The sequence below is a fragment of the Mauremys reevesii genome, linkage group 7 (genome assembly GCF_016161935.1).
Source record: "Mauremys reevesii isolate NIE-2019 linkage group 7, ASM1616193v1, whole genome shotgun sequence".
Classification (NCBI taxonomy): domain Eukaryota; kingdom Metazoa; phylum Chordata; order Testudines; family Geoemydidae; genus Mauremys; species Mauremys reevesii.
This window is the reverse complement of record NC_052629.1, coordinates 71,809,609-71,827,931: the sequence shown is the minus strand read 5'-3', so window position 1 is coordinate 71,827,931 and position 18,323 is coordinate 71,809,609. Positions and strand designations below refer to the sequence as shown.

At 54.8% G+C, this 18,323-nt stretch overlaps 1 protein-coding gene across 22 annotated transcripts in view; it reads right to left on the bottom strand.

Annotated features, from left to right (window-relative positions):
• The window catches only part of NDST2 (N-deacetylase and N-sulfotransferase 2), a 259,472-nt gene that overhangs the window by 4,864 nt on the left and 236,285 nt on the right, over window positions 1-18,323 (bottom strand). For 21 of the 22 annotated variants that reach the window (XM_039546522.1, XM_039546512.1, XM_039546500.1 and 18 more), the window contains 6 exons: window positions 15,148-15,330; window positions 14,263-14,359; window positions 13,416-13,539; window positions 11,475-11,649; window positions 11,047-11,217; window positions 7,293-7,402 (listed from right to left, as the gene is read on the bottom strand). In XM_039546522.1, coding sequence (XP_039402456.1) covers window positions 7,293-7,402; window positions 11,047-11,217; window positions 11,475-11,649; window positions 13,416-13,539; window positions 14,263-14,359; window positions 15,148-15,330 — 860 coding nt within the window. Of the gene's footprint in view, window positions 1-7,288; window positions 7,403-11,046; window positions 11,218-11,474; window positions 11,650-13,415; window positions 13,540-14,262; window positions 14,360-15,147; window positions 15,331-18,323 lie in introns of those variants that run through there. The other variant, XM_039546520.1, reaches the window with a different exon arrangement.

Below are 18,323 nucleotides of genomic sequence, written 5' to 3'. Positions count from 1 at the left end.
GGTGGCCGCTCGACAGATGTCCTGGATCAGAACGTTGGCCAGGAAGGCAACCGATGAGGCGTGCGCCCTTGTCGAGTGAGCGGTGAGGCGGCATGGCGGCACGCGAGCAAGCTCGTAACAGGTCCGAATACATGCAGTCACCCAGGACGAAATTCTCTGGGAGGAGACCGGCTCACCCTTCATGCGGTCGGCGACGGCGACAAACAACTGGGTCGAACGCCGGAAAGGCTTCGTTCGCTCGATGTAAAAGGCAAGCGCCCTGCGGACGTCCAGGGTGTGAAGCTGTTGTTCCCGAGGCGAGGCATGCGGCTTCGGGAAGAAGACCGGGAGGAAGATCTCCTGGTTGAGGTGGAAGGCCGATACCACCTTAGGGAGGAAGGCCGGATGTGGCCGAAGCTGTACCTTGTCTGCATGGAAGACGGTGTAAGGTGGGCCCACCGTTAGCGCTCGAAGCTCCGAAACTCGTCTCGCGGATGTGATGGCGACGAGGAAAGCTGTCTTCCAGGAGAGGTAGAGTAGCGAACACGTGGCCAAGGGCTCGAAGGGGGGACCCATCAGTTTGGCCAGGACGAGGTTCAAATCCCAGGTCGGGGCCGGACGCCGCACCGGCGGGTACAAGCGGTCCAAGCCTTTAAGGAAGCGGGAAACCATCTGGTTGGAGAAGATGGACCGACCTTCCAGCGATGGACGAAAGGCGGACACTGCCGCGAGGTGAACCTTCAATGAGGAGACTGCAAGACCTTGCTCCTTAAGGTACCACAGGTAGTCGAGGATGGTAGGTACCGGAACCACGAATGGATTCAGAGAACGCTGATCGCACCAAAGCGCGAACCTCTTCCACTTCGCGAGGTAAGTGGAGCGCGTGGAAGGCTTGCGGCTTTCCAGGAGGACCTGCTGAACTGCCGCGGAGCAGCCCCTCTCTGCGTGGGTCAACCACTCAGGTACCAAGCTGTAAGATGGAGGGACTGCAGGTTCGGATGGCGGAGTCTGCCGAAGTCCTGGGTGATGAGGTCCGGCCACAACGGGAGGGGGATGGGGTCCCGAACGGAGAGCTCGAGCAGCAGGGTGTACCAGTGCTGCCTCGGCCAGGCCGGCGCTATGAGAATGACGTGGGCTCTGTCCCTCCGAAGCTTCAGGAGCACTCGGTGCACGAGCGGAACTGGAGGGAAGGCATAGAGGAGGCGATCCGTCCAGGGGTAGAGAAAGGCGTCGGACAGGGAGCCTGGCGAGCGACCCTGGAATGAACAAAACCGGTGGCACTTCCTGTTCTCCCTGGAGGCGAATAGGTCTATCTGGGGAAACCCCCACCTCCGGAAGATTGTGTGGGCGACATCTGGACGGAGGGACCACTCGTGTGAGAGGAACGACCTGCTGAGCCGGTCGGCCAGCGTGTTCTGCACTCCCGGAAGAAAGGACGCTTGTAGGTGAATGGAGTGGGTCACGCAGAAGTCCCACAGAAGCATCGCCTCCCTGCAGAGGGGGGAAGAGCGCGCTCCGCCCTGCTTGTTCACGTAGAACATTGCTGTGGTATTGTCCGTGAATACCGTCACACATCGACCTTGCAGATGGGGGCAGAAAGTTTGGCAGGCTAGACGGATCGCTCGCAGCTCGCGGACATTGATATGCAGGGCGAGCTCCTGGGTCGACCAGAGGCCTTGGGTGTGGAGATCGCCCAGGTGGGCCCCCCAACCGAGTGCCGAGGCATCCGTGGTGAGCGTGGCGGACGGGCGCGGAGGGTGGAACGGGATCCCGGCACACACGATCTCCGGGTCGAGCCACCATCAGAGGGACTCGAGGGTCACTCTGGAGACTGTCACCACCATCTCGAGCGGGTCTCGATGTGGCCGGTACACCGACGCCAGCCAGGACTGGAACGGGCGGAGGTGGAGCCGCGCGTACGCGGTCACATACGTGCAAGCCGCCATGTGGCCCAGGAGGCGGAGGCAGGAGCGCACCGTCGTGGTCGGGAAGGCGACTAGGTCCATGATGAGGGTGACCATCGTTTGATGGCGGGCGCGAGGGAGACAGGCCCGGGCTATGGTGGAGTCGAGGACCGCTCCGATTAACTCCACGCGCTGAGAAGGGATCAAAGTGGACTTCTCGACGTTGATGAGGAGGCCGAGCCGCCTGAAGAGGGACCGGATCTCTGCCACCTGGCCCATCACTAGTTGTCGAGATTGTCCGCGAACCAGCCAGTCGTCCAGATACGGATACACGTGGATCTGACGACGGCGGAGGGCTGCGGCGACCACCGCCATGCATTTGGTAAAGACCCTCGGTGCGGTGGAGAGACCGAATGGCAACACCGCAAACTGGTAGTGGGCGTTGCCGAGCACAAATCGGAGGTAACGTCGATGAGGAGGATAGATGGCGACATGGAAGCAAACGTCCTTCATGTCGAGGGCGGCAAACCAATCTCCCGGATCCAGGGAGGGAATGATGGTCCCCAAGGTGACCATGCGAAACTTGGGCTTGAGCAGGAACTTGTTCAGCTCGCGAAGGTCCAGGATAGGACGTAGCCCGCCTTTCGCTTTGGGGATAAGGAAATAATGGGAGTAGAATCCCCTGCCCCGCCTGTCTTGAGGCACTGCTTCTATGGCACCCACGCTCAACAGAGTCTGGACCTCTTGCAAGAGGACTTGCTCGTGAGAGGGGTCCCTGAAGAGGGACAGGGAGGGTGGGTGGGAAGGCGGGGGCGAAACAAATTGAAGGCGGTATCCCGACTGGACTGTTTGCAACACCCAGCTGTCCGATGTCAAATGGGACCACGCCGAAAAGAAATGGGAAAGGCGGTTGTAAAATAATGGGGAAGGATCCGGTAGGGAGAGAGATGGGCCGTCCTCGAGCGTCCCATCAAAAAGCGGACTTGGCCCCCTGGGGAGCCTTGGACAAGGCTTGCCCCTGGTTCCGCCGATTGCCCGACGGGCGACGGCGGTTCTGGGCCGGTCGCCGGCTAGCATACGGCCGATAGCGCTGTTGGTAGCGGGAGGGTTGCGGCCGGAAGGGTCTGCGTTGTGTCGCCGGCGTGTGCATTCCGAGCGTACGGATGGCGATGCGACCGTCCTTCAGGGTCTGGATCCGAGAATCCGTCTTTTCGGAAAACAGACCCTGGGTGTCGAACGGGAGGTCCTGGAGAGTATACTGCACCTCCGGCGGCAGGGTGGAGGATTGCAGCCAGGAGATGCGCCCCATCGTCACGCCAGATGCCAAGGTCCGAGCCCCGGAGTCCGCGGCGTCGAGGGCAGCCGTGATAGAGGATCTGGAGGACCTCTTTCCCTCCTCCAACAAGGCCGAGAACTCCTGACGAGACGTTGATGGCAGGAGCTCCGTGAATTTCGCCAGGGACGTCAAGATGTCAAAGACGTACCTGGCGAGAAGGACCATAATGTTCGCAATCCGCATTTGTAAGCCCCCTGCGGAGTAGACCTTACGGCCGAGCAGGTCCATGCGGCGGGCGTCCTTGGATTTGGGCGCTGGGGCAGGTTGGCCGTGTCTCTCACGGTCGTTAACGGATTGAACGACCAGGGAGTCCGGAGTAGGGTGGGAGTAGAGGTACTCATAGCCCGTCGGGGGGGCTAAGTACTTGCGCTCGACCCCGCGTGCTGTAGGCTGAAGAGAAGCGGGGGTCTGCCAGAGCGTAGTGGCATTTTTTTGAATTGTCCGCACAAAGGGCAATGCCACTCGGACGGGAGTGTCCGCGCCGACCACATTGGTGATCGGGTCCTCATCCTCTTGGACCTCCGCCACGGGAAGACCCATGGCCGCCGCCACGCGGCGAAGCAGTTCCTGGAAGGCCCGAAGGTCAATGGGCGGGGGCTCGTTGGCCACAGCACCTGCCACCGCCTCGTCCGGCGAGGACGATGAAGAGACGCCCTGCCCGATTGGTTCTGGCACCGGGGCTGGTGGCTGGACCTCCGCTTTGTCGTGCGGAGTGGCGGATTGGCGGTCCGTAGGAGCGGGGGGCTCGTGCGGAGGAGAGGGAGGCGGTCGGCTAACTGTCGCCTCGGGGACTCTGGTCCCGGCGGTCCCATCCCGCAAAGGAAAGGGGGTGCCCTGTGCCTCATGGTGTGCCCAGGGGACCCAGTAGCCCCACTGCTCGTGATGGAGTCCTTGCGGGGTCGGCAACTGATGGGCGGCATCGTCTGCACCGGAGGCCACCGACGCTGGGCGGGATGGCCAAGGCGGTGCCGAGGCGCCGAGGGAATGACCCGCTGAGGACGGGAGTCCCTCCGCCGACGGAGCCGAGGGTCGATAAGAGTAGCGCCGGCTGGACGGCGATCGCGACCGTCGGCCACCACGGTGCCGGGAGCTCGACCGGCGCCGGGAGCTCGACCGGGACCGGGATCTGCGGTGCCGGGAAGGACTTCGCGAGTCGCGGTGTCGTGAACGGTGCCGGGATGGAGATCTCCGGCGGTACCGTCGGTACGGCGACCTGGATCTGGACCGGTGCCGGGAGTACGACCGGTACCGAGATTGAGAACGGTACCGGGACTCAGACCGGCGACGGGATGGTGCCCGGTGCCGGGATGAGGAGCGGCGTCGGGATGGCGCTCGGTGCCGAGATGAGGAGCGGCGTCGAGATCCCGAACGACGGGACGGCGACCTGCGGCGGGACCGGGATCGGGACCGGGAGCGCCTTCCATGCCGTTCGTCCAGAGAGGGCGGCCGTGTCATTCTGGCCGGTTTCCCCACTGATGTAACAGCCCGCACCGGCGGTGCCGGGGGCTGGAGGCTCGGTGCCTCTATGAGCCGGATTAGCTCACGCGCGGAGGAGAACGTCTCCGGCGTTGACGGCAGCCTTGGCTCCACCACGGTCGGTGCCGGGGAGCGCGGCGATGCCGGACTCGACGGCGCTTGCGGTGCCGGAGTCGAGGGCCCAGGGTACGCCTTACACACGGCCGCAGCCACTCTCGCGGCGTCCTCCGTGCGGGCTTTTGCCACTGCTTTCGCCAGCTGCTGACTGTCTGAAGGCGAAAGCGAGCGGCGCCGGGTCTTCTTGGTCGCCGGCTTAGGCACCGGGGCCGCGGTGCCGGAACGGCTCGGTGCCGCGGGTGCACTCTGCACCGATGAAGCCCTCGGTGCCGGCGCGGGCGGTGCCGGGGGTTGGAGGGACGCCTCCATAAGGAGCTGTTTGAGGCGAATGTCTCGCTCCTTACGGGTCCGCGGCTTGAAAGCCGAGCAGATAGCGCACTTGTCCGTGCGGTGTCCTTCGCCCAGGCAACGGAGGCAAGAGCCGTGGGGATCACCAACCGGCATAGGCCTCTGGCACGCTGCGCAGGGCTTAAAGCCCGGTGCCTTGGGCATGAGCTCAAGACTGGGAAGGAAAGGGAGGAACTACCCCCCTTATCCTTACCTAAATCACTAACTAACTAACTATTGAACTAACTATACTAACACTAAACAAACTATGTACAAGGAAAAGTAGCGAGAGCTAGGGTTGTGGAGGACAGAGAGCACTCCACAGTTCCAACTGGCCGTCACGGGCGGTAAGAAGGAACTGAGGAGCGGACGGGCCGGCTGGGGTATATATTTAGCGCCATGGCGGCGCCACTCCAGGGGGCGCCAGCCGGCCCGCCGGGGTTGCTAGGGAAAAAAGTTCCGAGATGCCGTGCACGCGCGGCGCGCACACCTAACTGGAATGCATTGGAGCAATCACTCGAAGAAGAACACTTCCTTAATCAATTTTTCCACACCAGTCATGATTTTATAAACCTCTATCATATCTCCCCTTAGCTGTCTCTTTTCCAAGCTGAAAATCCCAGTTTTATTAATCTCTCCTCATATGGAAGCCGTTCCATACCCCTAATCATTTTTGTTGCCCTTTTCTGTATCGTTTCCAATTCCAATATATCTTTTTTGAGATGGGGCGACCACATCTGCATGCAGTATTCAAGATGTGGGTGTACCATGGATTTATATAGAGGCAGTATGATATTTTCTGTCTTCTTATCAGGGCCAGCTCCAGGCACCAGTTTAGCAAGCAAGTGCTTGGGGTGGCCACTCCGGAGAGGGGCGGCAGGTCCAGCTATTCAGTGTTAATTCAGAGGAGGGTCCCTCACTCCCGCTCAGAGCGAAGACCCTCCTGCTGAATTGCTGCAGATCGCGATCGCGCCTTTTTTTTTTATTATTATTTTTTGGCTGCTTGGGGCGGCAAAACCCCTGGAGCCATCCCTGCTTCTTATCTATCCCTTTCCTAATGATTCCCAAAATTCTGTTTGACTGCCACTGCACATTGAGTGGATGTTTTCAGAGAACTATCCACAATGACTCCAAGATCTTTTTCTTGAGTGGTAATGGCTAATTTAGACCCCATCATTTAATATGTATAGTTGGGATTATGTTTACCAATGTGCACTACTTTTCATTTATCAACATTGAATTTCATCTACCACTTTGTTGCCCAGTCATCCAGTTTTGTGAGATCCTTTTGTAGCTCTTCGCAGTCTGCCTGGGACTTAACTATCTTGAGTAGTTTTGTATAATCTCTAAATTTTGCCACCTCACTGTGTACCCCCTTTTCCAGATCATTTATGAGTATGTTGAACAGCACTGGTCTCAGTACAGACCCCTAGGGGACAACACTATTTACTTCTCTCCATTCTGAAAACTGACCATTTATTCCTTGGTCTAGATGAAGTTGTGATCTGACCTTCCCCCCTTGTATCGCCCAGCCCAGCCCAAAAATAAGATCCAGAACTTGTCAAACTGCAGGAATGAAGCCAGCAAAAGTCCCAGTCCGTTTGCGACACCATGAGGTACTGAACAAAAACTCAAGGAATTACAGTTCCAGGTAATTTCAACATCCACACCAACAGCACTTCATGACTTCAGAGTCAATGTCAAAAAGGGCTCAGCTCTGGGAGGGATCTAGGACAACATTAGGTTACTTCTCCATCAGCAAGCAGGGGACACCACACAATGAGATGATGAGTCCAAATATGGGGTGCTGTACTGCCTACAAAAAGAATAACCAGACTTCTCTACCATCTCACGCTCATTCTTGGCTCACGTGAAGCTAAGTGACAGGTGGATGAAGGCGAGCGGCATTTTCCAGCCAGCTCTGGGAATCAAGTGCTTAAGCAGGTTGTTAGATCATATAAGCACAGTAGAGAAGCTTCTTTAAACTCACCACACCAGTCAGGCCAACTTGCAATCCCTTCTCAGGAGAGGCCAGGGACAGAGCTCATGACAGACCACCTCTCCTTTCACCTGAGGTGAAGGTCACGAGCAAGCTCACAATGCAGCTGCCTAGCGATATTAGCAGTGGTATGTACATACTGACGAATCCTTACTTGAGGGCCTGGGTGTAGTTGAAGAGTGGTGTCACCCCCAGAAACTTCTGGATGTTCTCCATGATGGAAGCAGGGCTGTGCCGGAGCTCCTGGCCATCCACAATCAGAATCTGAAACAGAGCGTCCACAAAGCTTTCAGTGTGAGCTAAGTCAGCCTCTGGCACCAACCCAGAGAGCAGCCCCTCTGGAACAGGACATTCCCCCAACAGCCCTAACGCCTGCCACTTCCAGGCCTCAAGAGCCTGAGGGGAAAAGCTGGTGCTGTCCCTCCTTTGGGTGCTGACCTTTGTCGCTGGAGACAGAAGAGACCTAATGTGACCAACATTTACAACATAAAAGCAGCTCAAAACAGGGTGTCAAAATTTTCAGCCTGTAACTGAGCACCTAGCCTCAGCACTAGCCATCAATTACATGTATCCTTTTTGACAGCCGATGCTTCCTTTTTACATGACAGTCTGCTCTGGCTCATTTCCCTCCCTCAGAGGATGACAGACAATAACCATCAGCCTCTTTGTACTAGCTGGACTATCCATGAAAGAGGAAATCGTCTGAGAGAAATGACTTGGCGTGAGTTCTGGGGAGCTGGGCCCTAGACCACTCCAGATCCAGTAATGAAACAGAAGCCCTTGGCCACAGAAGGAGATGGCTTTTGGCAATTTTGATGGTAGGTCAGGCACTGTAGGGAGGCGATGTATCTCTTTGCAGACACTGAAGTTGACCTCAGAATGGGCAATCTGCTTTTCCTCTCCTAATCTGGGGTGGGTATCTTCTAGTGGCAGGAGGAGGTGATGGAAAGGCCCCTGCCCCTCACTTATGGAGTCACTCTGATAAACCTGCATGGACACAAACCATTGTAAAGAACTGTGGGGTATTAGCAAAAAGTTTGAGAATCCTTCTCCATGCAATTAGTTCATTGTCCAGGGCAGACCTAAAGCTCTGCTCCTTGTGTGCCCAGAATCCCAGGCCAAAGAAATAGTTACAGGAAGCTGTGCTCCAGTTCTGTACAACCATTAGCCGTTTTTGGGGGATTCCTCTTTGGAGAAACCCAGTTTTTAGGACCAGCTCTTTCTTAAAGGGGCCATTAAACCCACCCAGTCACTCTGGCCATGGGACTGGAAGGTGCAGGACTGCACCATGTCAGCCAGGCAAGGGGGCCAATCTTATGCAAATCTCTGTTGCCAGTTACGGTAGGTAGCTTTTGTAAAGCAAAGTGGAGAGATCCCATTGCTTATATAGGGAGACAAAGTCTAGGCTTTCAGCTCAGACAGCAGGTCACGGGTCCACAGTACAGTTCTAGTAATAATGAGGATTCAGTGAATAAATAATGTATCGCTTTCCATCCATCCCTGCCCCAGCACTCTCCCAAATCACTTTGTGTTGTTATCCTGTTTACTGGGTGACTGCAGCTCAGCAGATCTGACTTGGGCGGTGGCTCCACACTGTCAGCCCTATGCTCACTCCACTCAGAGCCCAGTTGCCTGACCTCAGCTCTGCAGAGCTGTGCTTGTAACTAAGCCCTTTGCTTCTCTCCCTGATGGGCCGTGCCCTTTGTGGTGTCCTGGAGAAGCAGTGTTTCCTGGGTCAGTCTTCCAAAGGTGACATATTCATGTCCTTTTGCATAACCAGCTCCTCCAGGGTATGCCTTTATTGCAGAGTTTACTTGGGTGTTGTCCCTAGCCCCACTCCTGTCCCTGCACAAACGCTCTGAGTTGAATGGTGCTTTAAACCCAGGCTAGCTGGTTTCTCTGGGAGCATGGGCTAGTGGGCTGCTGCTGGATTCAGACTGGTAACCCGCCCACTTTGCAGCGAGGACACAGACTAAATCACTTCAGTGCCAGTAGGCTTCCAGGCACCTCCCATTATTCCCCAGAAAGGCAAACAAGGACTCCTTCAATTGACTAGAAAAGGACGATAGAGTGGCTCAGCTTACTGCAGCGCTGAGAACCATGGGATATGCCCCCCACAGTAAGTGACACACACAAGGGACAGCAGCACCAGTGAGGACACAGTACCTTGAGTAGGGCTTTGCAGTATGGCTGCTCACCCCAAGGCCAGGCTAACCTGAGTGCTGATTACCCAAGTTAACTCCTCACTAGGGACAGCCACAGTCTTATTCTAAAGAGTTCTAGTCCCTGCCCAGTGTGGTAGTGGGTGCTCTGATGCTCATTCTGTAGAGAAATGCAAAGTCAGCCAGAAAGGAGAGCACAAGTGATTTTGTACAGAGCAGGAGGGTTCTGAGGTTCCATGTTTTTACAGTGCTCCAGGTTGGTTGTGATTAGTTCGGCTGAAGAGTTTTCTTGCTGTATTAAGTCCTGACATCATTTTAAGTGCCATCCTCTGCTAAGAGGGTATTGTCCTCTCTTCACTCTCATCTGCTTGAACAGTCCGGTCAGCGAGATGTGAGCCCAGGGATGTGCCCGCGCACTTTATGCAAGACAGACTCCTTCCACCATCTCCCTGGCTCTGACCACCAGATGAAAGCACTAGCCTGTCTCCTGTCCTGGGGATGCTGCTGTTGCCTTTCCAGTTGCTGCATTTGAATTAACTGGCGGGCTTTGCAAACTGTTGGCTTAAGCCAGAATTCTCCAGGAGATGTGGAGGGAACAGCCCAGGTCCGGGGCTCTCCCTGGACGACATACTGCCTTAGAGGAGTTAATATCTGTTACTCCTCACTGCAATTGCACAACTCATCCGCTCTTGTCAGGCACTGGCTCTGCTCCGACTGCAACAAGGCCATGAACACAGATTCCGGCTTTGTTTTACCTTTGGCTGTTAGTTCTACAGCAGTACTACGTTTTCTGGGAAGCAGAACCACTGCCTGGTCTTAGAGCTATTGCTGCTGAAGGGAATAAGTGCCTGAAAATGCATGATGGGATCTGCTGGCTCATATACCACCTGAGAATAACTCTGGCAACAGAAGCCAAGATCCAAGCAATCTTGCTTTACATCTGTCAGAAAAGAGAAGTTGCTAAAATGTTTCCTGACTCCAAGCACATGGGACAGTTTGTAAATGTCTTGTCACAATGAAGGCAGATTCAGAGACGGAAACGAGCTGTAGTTTGTGCTGACCGACCTAGAAATCTATAAACAGAAGGCCAGCTGCACTCCAGACTTCAGTAGTCAGGGGACTCCAGACACCTCTCCAATAAAATCCACACTCAGCAGCGCTACAGGCTTCATGAGATGGGGAAGAAACAAGTGAACGTGACAAGCAGCAGAGCCCAAAGCCTCTGGTGAAAGCTACGGTATCACGGCAGTAGCTGAACACTCGTTGGGCAGGGTGACTGTCCCGGGGGAGACACTACCCAGATAAAAGGAAGAGAACCTAATGCTGCAGTAAGCTAGTGCTTCCTGGACCTCCTAACGCTGCTGTGCTGTCTGGGCACTCAGCCACCTAGTACACACAGGCACTAGGAAACCTGTAGACACTCGATCCTGACTGGATAGACACAATGTCAGCCTGATTCTCTATCAGGTAACATGGAGGGAAGGAAGCAGCAGTTTATATCCCCCTCCCCAAAAAAGAGTCATAAGCTAAAGTGAAGAGAGAATGAGACAGACGGGGAGTTTCCTGTCTCTACAGCCACCAAGCCACTCTGAACCCATTCCCTGTGCACCATGCTTCACTCGGGACAGTGACACCCAGCCCCGGGCACCAGGGCTTTCTGACCCTCTTCCCCAGAGCTGCTCATTAATCCAGAACAACCTTCTGCTGATTACTAGAGACGCTGCCAAGCGCAGCAGAGCTCTGTACCTGCCCAGAGGGATAATACGTCAGCCATCGTTCCAGGTGAGTCGAATACATTCCAGGGAGCAGGCAACGGCTCTGCAGATTGCGCAGCTCCAGGTGGGCCTGGGACTTCGCAGTAATCACCTGGTAGAAGGTGTAATTGAGAGCCACGGGGTCGCTGTGAGCCCGCTGGTGCTGGGAAACAAACACATGGTTAGGAGGTCAGAACACAGAACTCTGCCCTTCCCTAGCCAATGTGCATGCAGCCCCCTGTTCTCTGCTGCCCTTGGGCAGCACAAACACACCCCAGTTCTCCTGTGAACAAATCCACACACTCCCATCAGTACTAACCTACCCCGGCCTCCCAGGAGAAATCCATTCACACAGGGGCTGCATGCCACACTGGAGCAGATCTCCAACCCTCCCCAGGGCCCCCCGGGAAGGAGCAATACCTGGTACCAGGAGTAGGCTCGGATGGCTGGGTTGATCAGAATGGAGATGATTTTGGCTCGTGGAAGCAGGGCTGCGCCACGCTTCGGTACCACCTCTGTGTCAAAGTAATTGGCACTTTTCTCAAACATGAAGTCTGTGCTGGCGTTGGAGGGGATGGGGAAGAATTCCATGTACCTGCCAAGCGGAGCAAACCAGGAGAGCCTGATGGCACACGTGTGGGGAGCACAACCCAGCAGAAAAGTGGCACAGGGCAAACCAGCCTGCTGGCACCTCGGGACTGTAGAAGGCATGCAGAGGAGCTTGGGGTGGCCGGGCTCATGGAGAATCAATGAGGGTATGACATAGAACAGGGATAGTGGGGAACAGGGGTAGGGTTTGATGTGGAGTAGGGGGGGGATGCAATAAGGGGTGAAGACATTGCCTTGCATGTAGGGCACAGCACCCTTGGGTGGTGCCTGGAACTAGCTGGGGATGCAGACAGGCCTCAGGATTATTCCCAGGGTCTCTGCTTTCAGTGAAAACAAGAGAACCTCTAGCTGTTGTGTGAAGAACAAAGGACGGCCCAGTGGGTAGCATGTAGCCAGGACTTGAAGATCTGGGTTCAATTCCCTGCTCTGCCACTGACTTGCTGTGTGACCTTGGCCAAGTCATTTAGTCTTTCTGTGCCTCACTTCCCCCCTCTGTACCACAGGGACACGAGTCCTGCCCTGCCTCACAGGAGTGCTGTGAGGATAAACACACTGTAGATTGTGAGGTGCTCATATACTAGGGGGATGGGGTACATACAAGAACTGTAGGGCTTCTCTTCACTGTAAAGTTATCTTGAGTTATATCCGTTTAAGTCCCTGAGTGGATACTTTCGTTCTGGATAAGAGTGCTCACATAGGGGTCTACACTGGTATAACTAGAGCAGTATAAAAATTCCCCATGTAGACAGACCGACTGACCAAACCAAGTGTAGGAGACAAAGACATCTGCTTGGGTCCATAGAGAGCGTGGAACAATAACTCTGTGGTGTGAACCGCCCTGTCCATCTCAATGGGCACTAATTCAGGCCTTGTCTACACTAGCTATGCTGGAATAGCTATACTGGCAAACCCGCCTAGTGGAAATGCAGCTTACGCTGGCAAAGGGGTGCTTTTGCTGGTCCTGGGTGGTCCAACCTTTTCACTGCTGCAGGCTGCATGCAGTTGTCTGGAGCTCTTCCATGGGCCATGTATATAAATACGTGCTCTACAAAATGTTGTCCTCCAAGCAGCATGACTTCACATGTACTGTGCGTGCAAGGCCATGCCACACGGAGGATGCCATTTTGTCGAGCAGATCTGTTGCAAGCTGGACACGTTCAGGCCTGGAAAGAATTGGCCTGTGGGACACATCCGGCCCACAGGCCACAAGTTGGACCACTCACTGCTTCACCAAACAAACGTAGCTATACGCCGGCAAAAGGACTTATACTGGCAACCCCTTTTTAGTATTGAGTTTTTGCCACTTTTGTAACCAATTTAGCTATGCCAGCAAAACCTTTGCGTGTAGCCCAGACCTCAGATGCCAGTGTGAGAATACTTTAAACATGAACACATCAGAGCATATGACAAGGAGAGCAAGTATCGTATGGAGATTTCCCCAATCTGCTCTTGGGCAGACTTTCACAGCATGTGCAGGGTTGCAGGGGCATGCGTGGCTTCATTTCCCTGAACAGGGGCTCTGCTTTCAAAGTTTAGGAAAAGCTGAGCTTATAGCAGGGATGTAGCTGGGGCGTAGCAAGTGGAGAAACAGAGCGAGCTCTTGTGAGACTGTGAGCACCCAGAGGTGCAACGTGCCAGACAGAAACAGAGGGCTTGCTAAAACGCTCGAGGTGGATGGAGCCCAGGGACATTCAGGAGGACGCAACATGACGACCGATCCCTGTAGGGGAACACAAGAGCTAGGATGCTTACCAGTCAATTCCTTTATGATAGTTGGGCCCATTGAAGAACTGGATCTCTTCAAAGGTGGCTGGACTCAGGAAGTTACTAGTGACCGCTGGGTGCATGGTCAGGAAGAAGTGCACAGCTGTTGTGCCTACAACGAGCAACAATTATTAATGGAGCCGGGGTCACCCAGGCTACGGAGAGAGGATGGCATCTCCTGACGACTCTGCTGACAGCTTCCAGCACGCCGATAGTCAGCTAAGCCAGGTATCCTTACTACACAGCGACAGTGTGGCACGGGCACAGGGCACAAGAGCTGCCAGGGGCATAGGCACACCAGCAGAGATCCCCAATGGCTCATGTGAGAGGGATGGCAGCTGGGCTTGGAACAGGTTCACCCATAGGACTGAGGTCCCTATTCTACACAAATGGCTGGCACCTGTCATTGCTGGAAGTGGTGGCTCAGCTCAATACCTCTCTAGCCAAATCACTGCCCACAGCAATCCTAGATGAGTTACCAACCCCATGTACAGACCTGGTCCCAGACCCCTGTGCAGTGTGTCAGCGTGAGAGGGCGCAGACCTGTTACTGGGAAGGCACTAGAGGGGCACATCGGCTCGTCTAAAGAGGGTCATGACTCGTGTGGGTAAACCAAGAGCCTGCACTACTTCTCGCGGTGACTTAGCAGGTTCGGATTATGCCCCAGCAGGGTGGTAGGAGCAGTGTGCTGATGGAGGTGCTACACTTTGGGTGGGACAAACCAGAGACCCTAATCACGTGATCACTGGCTGCTGCTGTACAAATCTACGAACCGTCTGTCTGCATAGGAGGCAGCCGAGCCAGGAGTTTATCTTTAAATGGGCTATACAATTACCAGTTTTCTGGGGTCCAATGACAAGGAACTTGGGGAGCCGGTCACATGTTTTCTCTTTGGACCAGATATCCTTGTGCCTCTTATCGTCACAGGGATTCTGCACAAGAGTGAACAGGATTTAATATTAGCGAGGGAGCTGATGAGGGCTCCTGCGGATAGAGCGTAACACACAAAGAACAATTCACAACTACATCCCCATTCCTCTGAGTGTCGGCAGGCTGCACTGCGCAGACCAAGCCGTGGGAACATCTTCCAAAGCACCCAAGTGATTTAGGAGCCTAGGTCCCTTTTGAAAGTGCTTCCTGCAATTCCTGTCCAAAGTAACCAAGATGTGGGCCCATCATCACTGCTGGGCTGAGAAGCAATCCCTTCCCTGCTGCATCCCAGCACAGCAGCTCTGGCAGACTGACACCTCCATCACCTTCACTTCATTTCATCTGCTCATTAACATGCAGAGAGCTGCTGTGCTGGGATGAAATGAAATAAGCATGTTTTTATTTAGCCAACCTGAATTGTATACCATGAAATTACATTAACATGCCTACAAGCTCTTCCAGCCCCACAGACATTCCTCCCCCACAGTTACATCCTCAACTAGCCAAGTACCTGGGACCCCCTCCAGGCCAATGAGAGCTCTCTCTGTCCCCACAGCTCACACCAGGAGCATGGCCCATCACTCCCTTCCCCCCATGTCATGTCTTTGGGATCTGGGGAGGGAGGCAACAAGGACCAAACCCCAGTTCGACCCTTCTGGGCGCTGCAGCGGCAGTGTCACCATGGCAACCCTTCCCTCTCCATGTACCTTCCAAAGAGAGAGCAGCCTCCTGCAAGAGGCCACGGGGAGGAGTCCTGAATGGCCAAGGGAGATCAGAACAGCCTACTCACCTGCCACAGTGGGTTCTTCTCCTGGGGAAAGATTTCAAAGTACTTCTTTGCCAGCTGGACAGGAGGCAGAGTCTGCAGGCGAAGGTTGGTCCAGCACTGCACAAACTTGACCAGACTCTCAAAAGTGTACAGCCCCAGCCGGTCGTTCCCATAGTTAGACAGGTGCGTCATGAAGATGCTGATCTGCAAACAGGGAACACAAGGAGCATTTACAAGTCAGGTAACAGCCCTGTGTCATCCCAGCCTGCTCTCTGCCACGCTTCTGCATCCCACTGCCAGACAGAAGGTGCTGGCTTCCCAGGTCTGCTCTGGCTATCTGAGCTGGCGAATGTGCATCTCTCCTAGGTTATGGGGCAAAGGCAAGAGAATATATTGTGCCCCCTGGATTACTGCTCTGCAATCCACACCTCTGCTCCAGGCAATGGGCGCCATGGGGAGAGGGAAGTGGGTTATTTTCCAAATAGCCCCAGTTGGGCTAGTCCTGGAAAATCCCGAGTGCAGACCATGTGTGAATCAGAGCGTGTGTTCTGACACAGTCCCAGCGCAGTTACTAGTGCCGCAGACAGCTGGAACAGGGAGCCTGCTCGGCCCTTACAAAACACTGACTGGTGGGGACAGGACCTACCATGGATCCTAGCTCTCCCAGCAAGTGCACTGTGCATTCCCAGAGACAGCAACTCACCTCTCCTAGGAGCCCCAGACCCGGACACTCACGAGTCAAACACATTCCCACCCTGAACGAGCCACAGCTCCACATTCCAGGTAACCACAGGACAGTTTTGGAAGCTGGGCTGAGGCCAAAGTAGTCAGAATCAGAATCTCAGGGTTGGAAGGGACCTCAGGAGGTCATCTAGTCCAACCCCCTGCTCAAAGCAGGATCAAACCCCAACTAAATCATCCCAGTCAGGGTTTTGTCAAGCCTGACCTTAAAAACCTCTAAGGAAGGAGATTCCACCACCTCCCTAGGTAACCCATTCTAGGGCTTCACCACCCTCCTAGTGAAAAAGTTTTTCCTAATATCCAACCTAAACCTCCCCCTCTGCAACTTGAGACCATTACTCCTTCTTGTATCATTTGGTACCACTGAGAACAGTCTAGATCCATCCTCTTTGGAACCCCCTTTCAGGTAGTTGAAAGCAGCTATCAAATCCCCCCTCATTCTTCTCTTCTGCAGACTAAACAATCCCAGTTCCCTCAGCCTCTCCTCATAAGTCATGTGCTCCAGCCCCCTAATCATTTTTGTTGCCCTCCGCTGGACTCTTCCCAATTTTTCCACATCCTCCTTGTAGTGTGGGGCCCAAAACTGGACACAGTACTCCAGATGAGGCCTCACCAATGTTGAATAGAGGGGACCCTCTTCAAGCAGTCAACACCTTGGAAAGCTCCTGTCCAGGAGGGAATTGGGAGCAGAATCTCCTGTATCTCAGAACTGGAATTCAGTTCTTCCTTCTCTTCCCATTGTTAGAGGGGATCACAAGCCCTGAGAGCAGGACACTCCCTGCACTGGCTGCGGCATGTGCCAGCTTGAGCAGGGGACACAGAGCTGGGCAGGGGAGTGCTGAGGCTGGCTTTGGGTGTCAAGCAACGTCCTGGCAGAAGCATCCCGGGCAGACTGGATGATCTCACAGGAGCGTCCCAGATCCTGAGTCTGTGGGAAGCCAGCTTCGACTCACCAGCAGCGTAAGTAACAATCTTGGGTTCACTCTTTAAAACACTAAAAAATACACTGGGACCTGAGCCTTGGGGCGTGGACATCCCTGCCTATGCTCTCGCCAGGGAACAGACATCCTCCACCAAAAGGGGGTGGGCATCCCCCTGCTGAACTTCTTGCCAACTTTTGGGCATGGGACCCTCCCAAAGCTCAGGGGCATGTGCATATCCTCCCTAAACCCCCAGGAGGGCACCTTCTGCCCACCAGGCTACAGGGCTCTGCAGAGCTGGTATGAGACGCTCTCAGGCCTGCAGCCAGCACGAGCTGGTGCATCCACCCTGCCTTGCTGAACCGCTTACTCCCGTCATTGCATTCGTTTGTCCCCCCAGATAGTTTGCTTTTAAGAATTTTAGCGCTCGGCTGAAAGTGCTGCCAGCTCGAGTTCTGCACACGTCTTTGATGGCTCAGTCCCTGTGACGCTCCAACGCACTACCGGGCACAATGCTGCAAGGCCAAAAGGTCAGCAGCACAGCAGGAGAGCCCCTCACTGGGAAGGAAGCAGGTGGTTTAGCACCCCAGGATGCAAGAGGAGCCTGGGTAATCATGTGGGCACCCACTGCTGGAAAGCTGGAGGCGAAACACTGTGAGGCTGGGGGAGCAGGTCCACCTGGCAAGGTGAGAGGAACAGGCTCAGGAGTAGCTGTCCGTGCATCAGGAGAAAGCATCCATTTCTCCAACTGCTTGGGGAGCCACTTGATAGACAGGGATCATTGCACAATGACCCCTTTCCTCACCGCTGACACAGCCCTCCTGCTCTGGGAGTGGGGATTCAATCACCACCCCTGCTCACCCGGAACATTGCCAGGATGACAAATGTGGCACACAATGGGGATAGTCAAATCTCCAGGCCTGCCATGACCAGTTCTGGTAACATCATTGCCCATAAACGGTCCCAAGCATGAGGAATTGCAACCAAGCAAGTCAACCAGGACATGCAGGGCCACTGCCCTCCTCTTCCTACTGAGTCTGGCTGTCTCGTAACAATAGAACATGCCCCATCAGATCAGCCCAGGTGGCCCGCCGTGCCCTGACTGGTCCTGCCAACACAGCCTTGAGCAAACCTGCTGATGTAATCTATGACCAAGCTCTGACCCACAACTGACCCACAACTAGCTTGGCAGTAAGCCCCCATCTGCAGCATGGCATTATCTCCCCTGCTCAGCCCTGACACAGAGCTGCAGACAGAGAAGCCTGGAGTTCAGAGAATAGATGATGAGGGAGACTTTGGCACTATAAAGCAACAGCGGTGGGTACAGCAATGGCCTTAATGGCATGTGGTGTGAACAGAAGGGCCTGTGAGAAGTGCTCAGATACATCCCCCTTTGCTGCTAGGAAATACAGCCAGGGCACGTGGCGGCCTGTCGGCGTCTATTCTCAGTCCTGAGATCAAGGCTTGCTCACTTGTCAGAAGATCAAACATCATCTGTTGACACTGCAGAGTTAACCATACACCCAGGACTCCTGC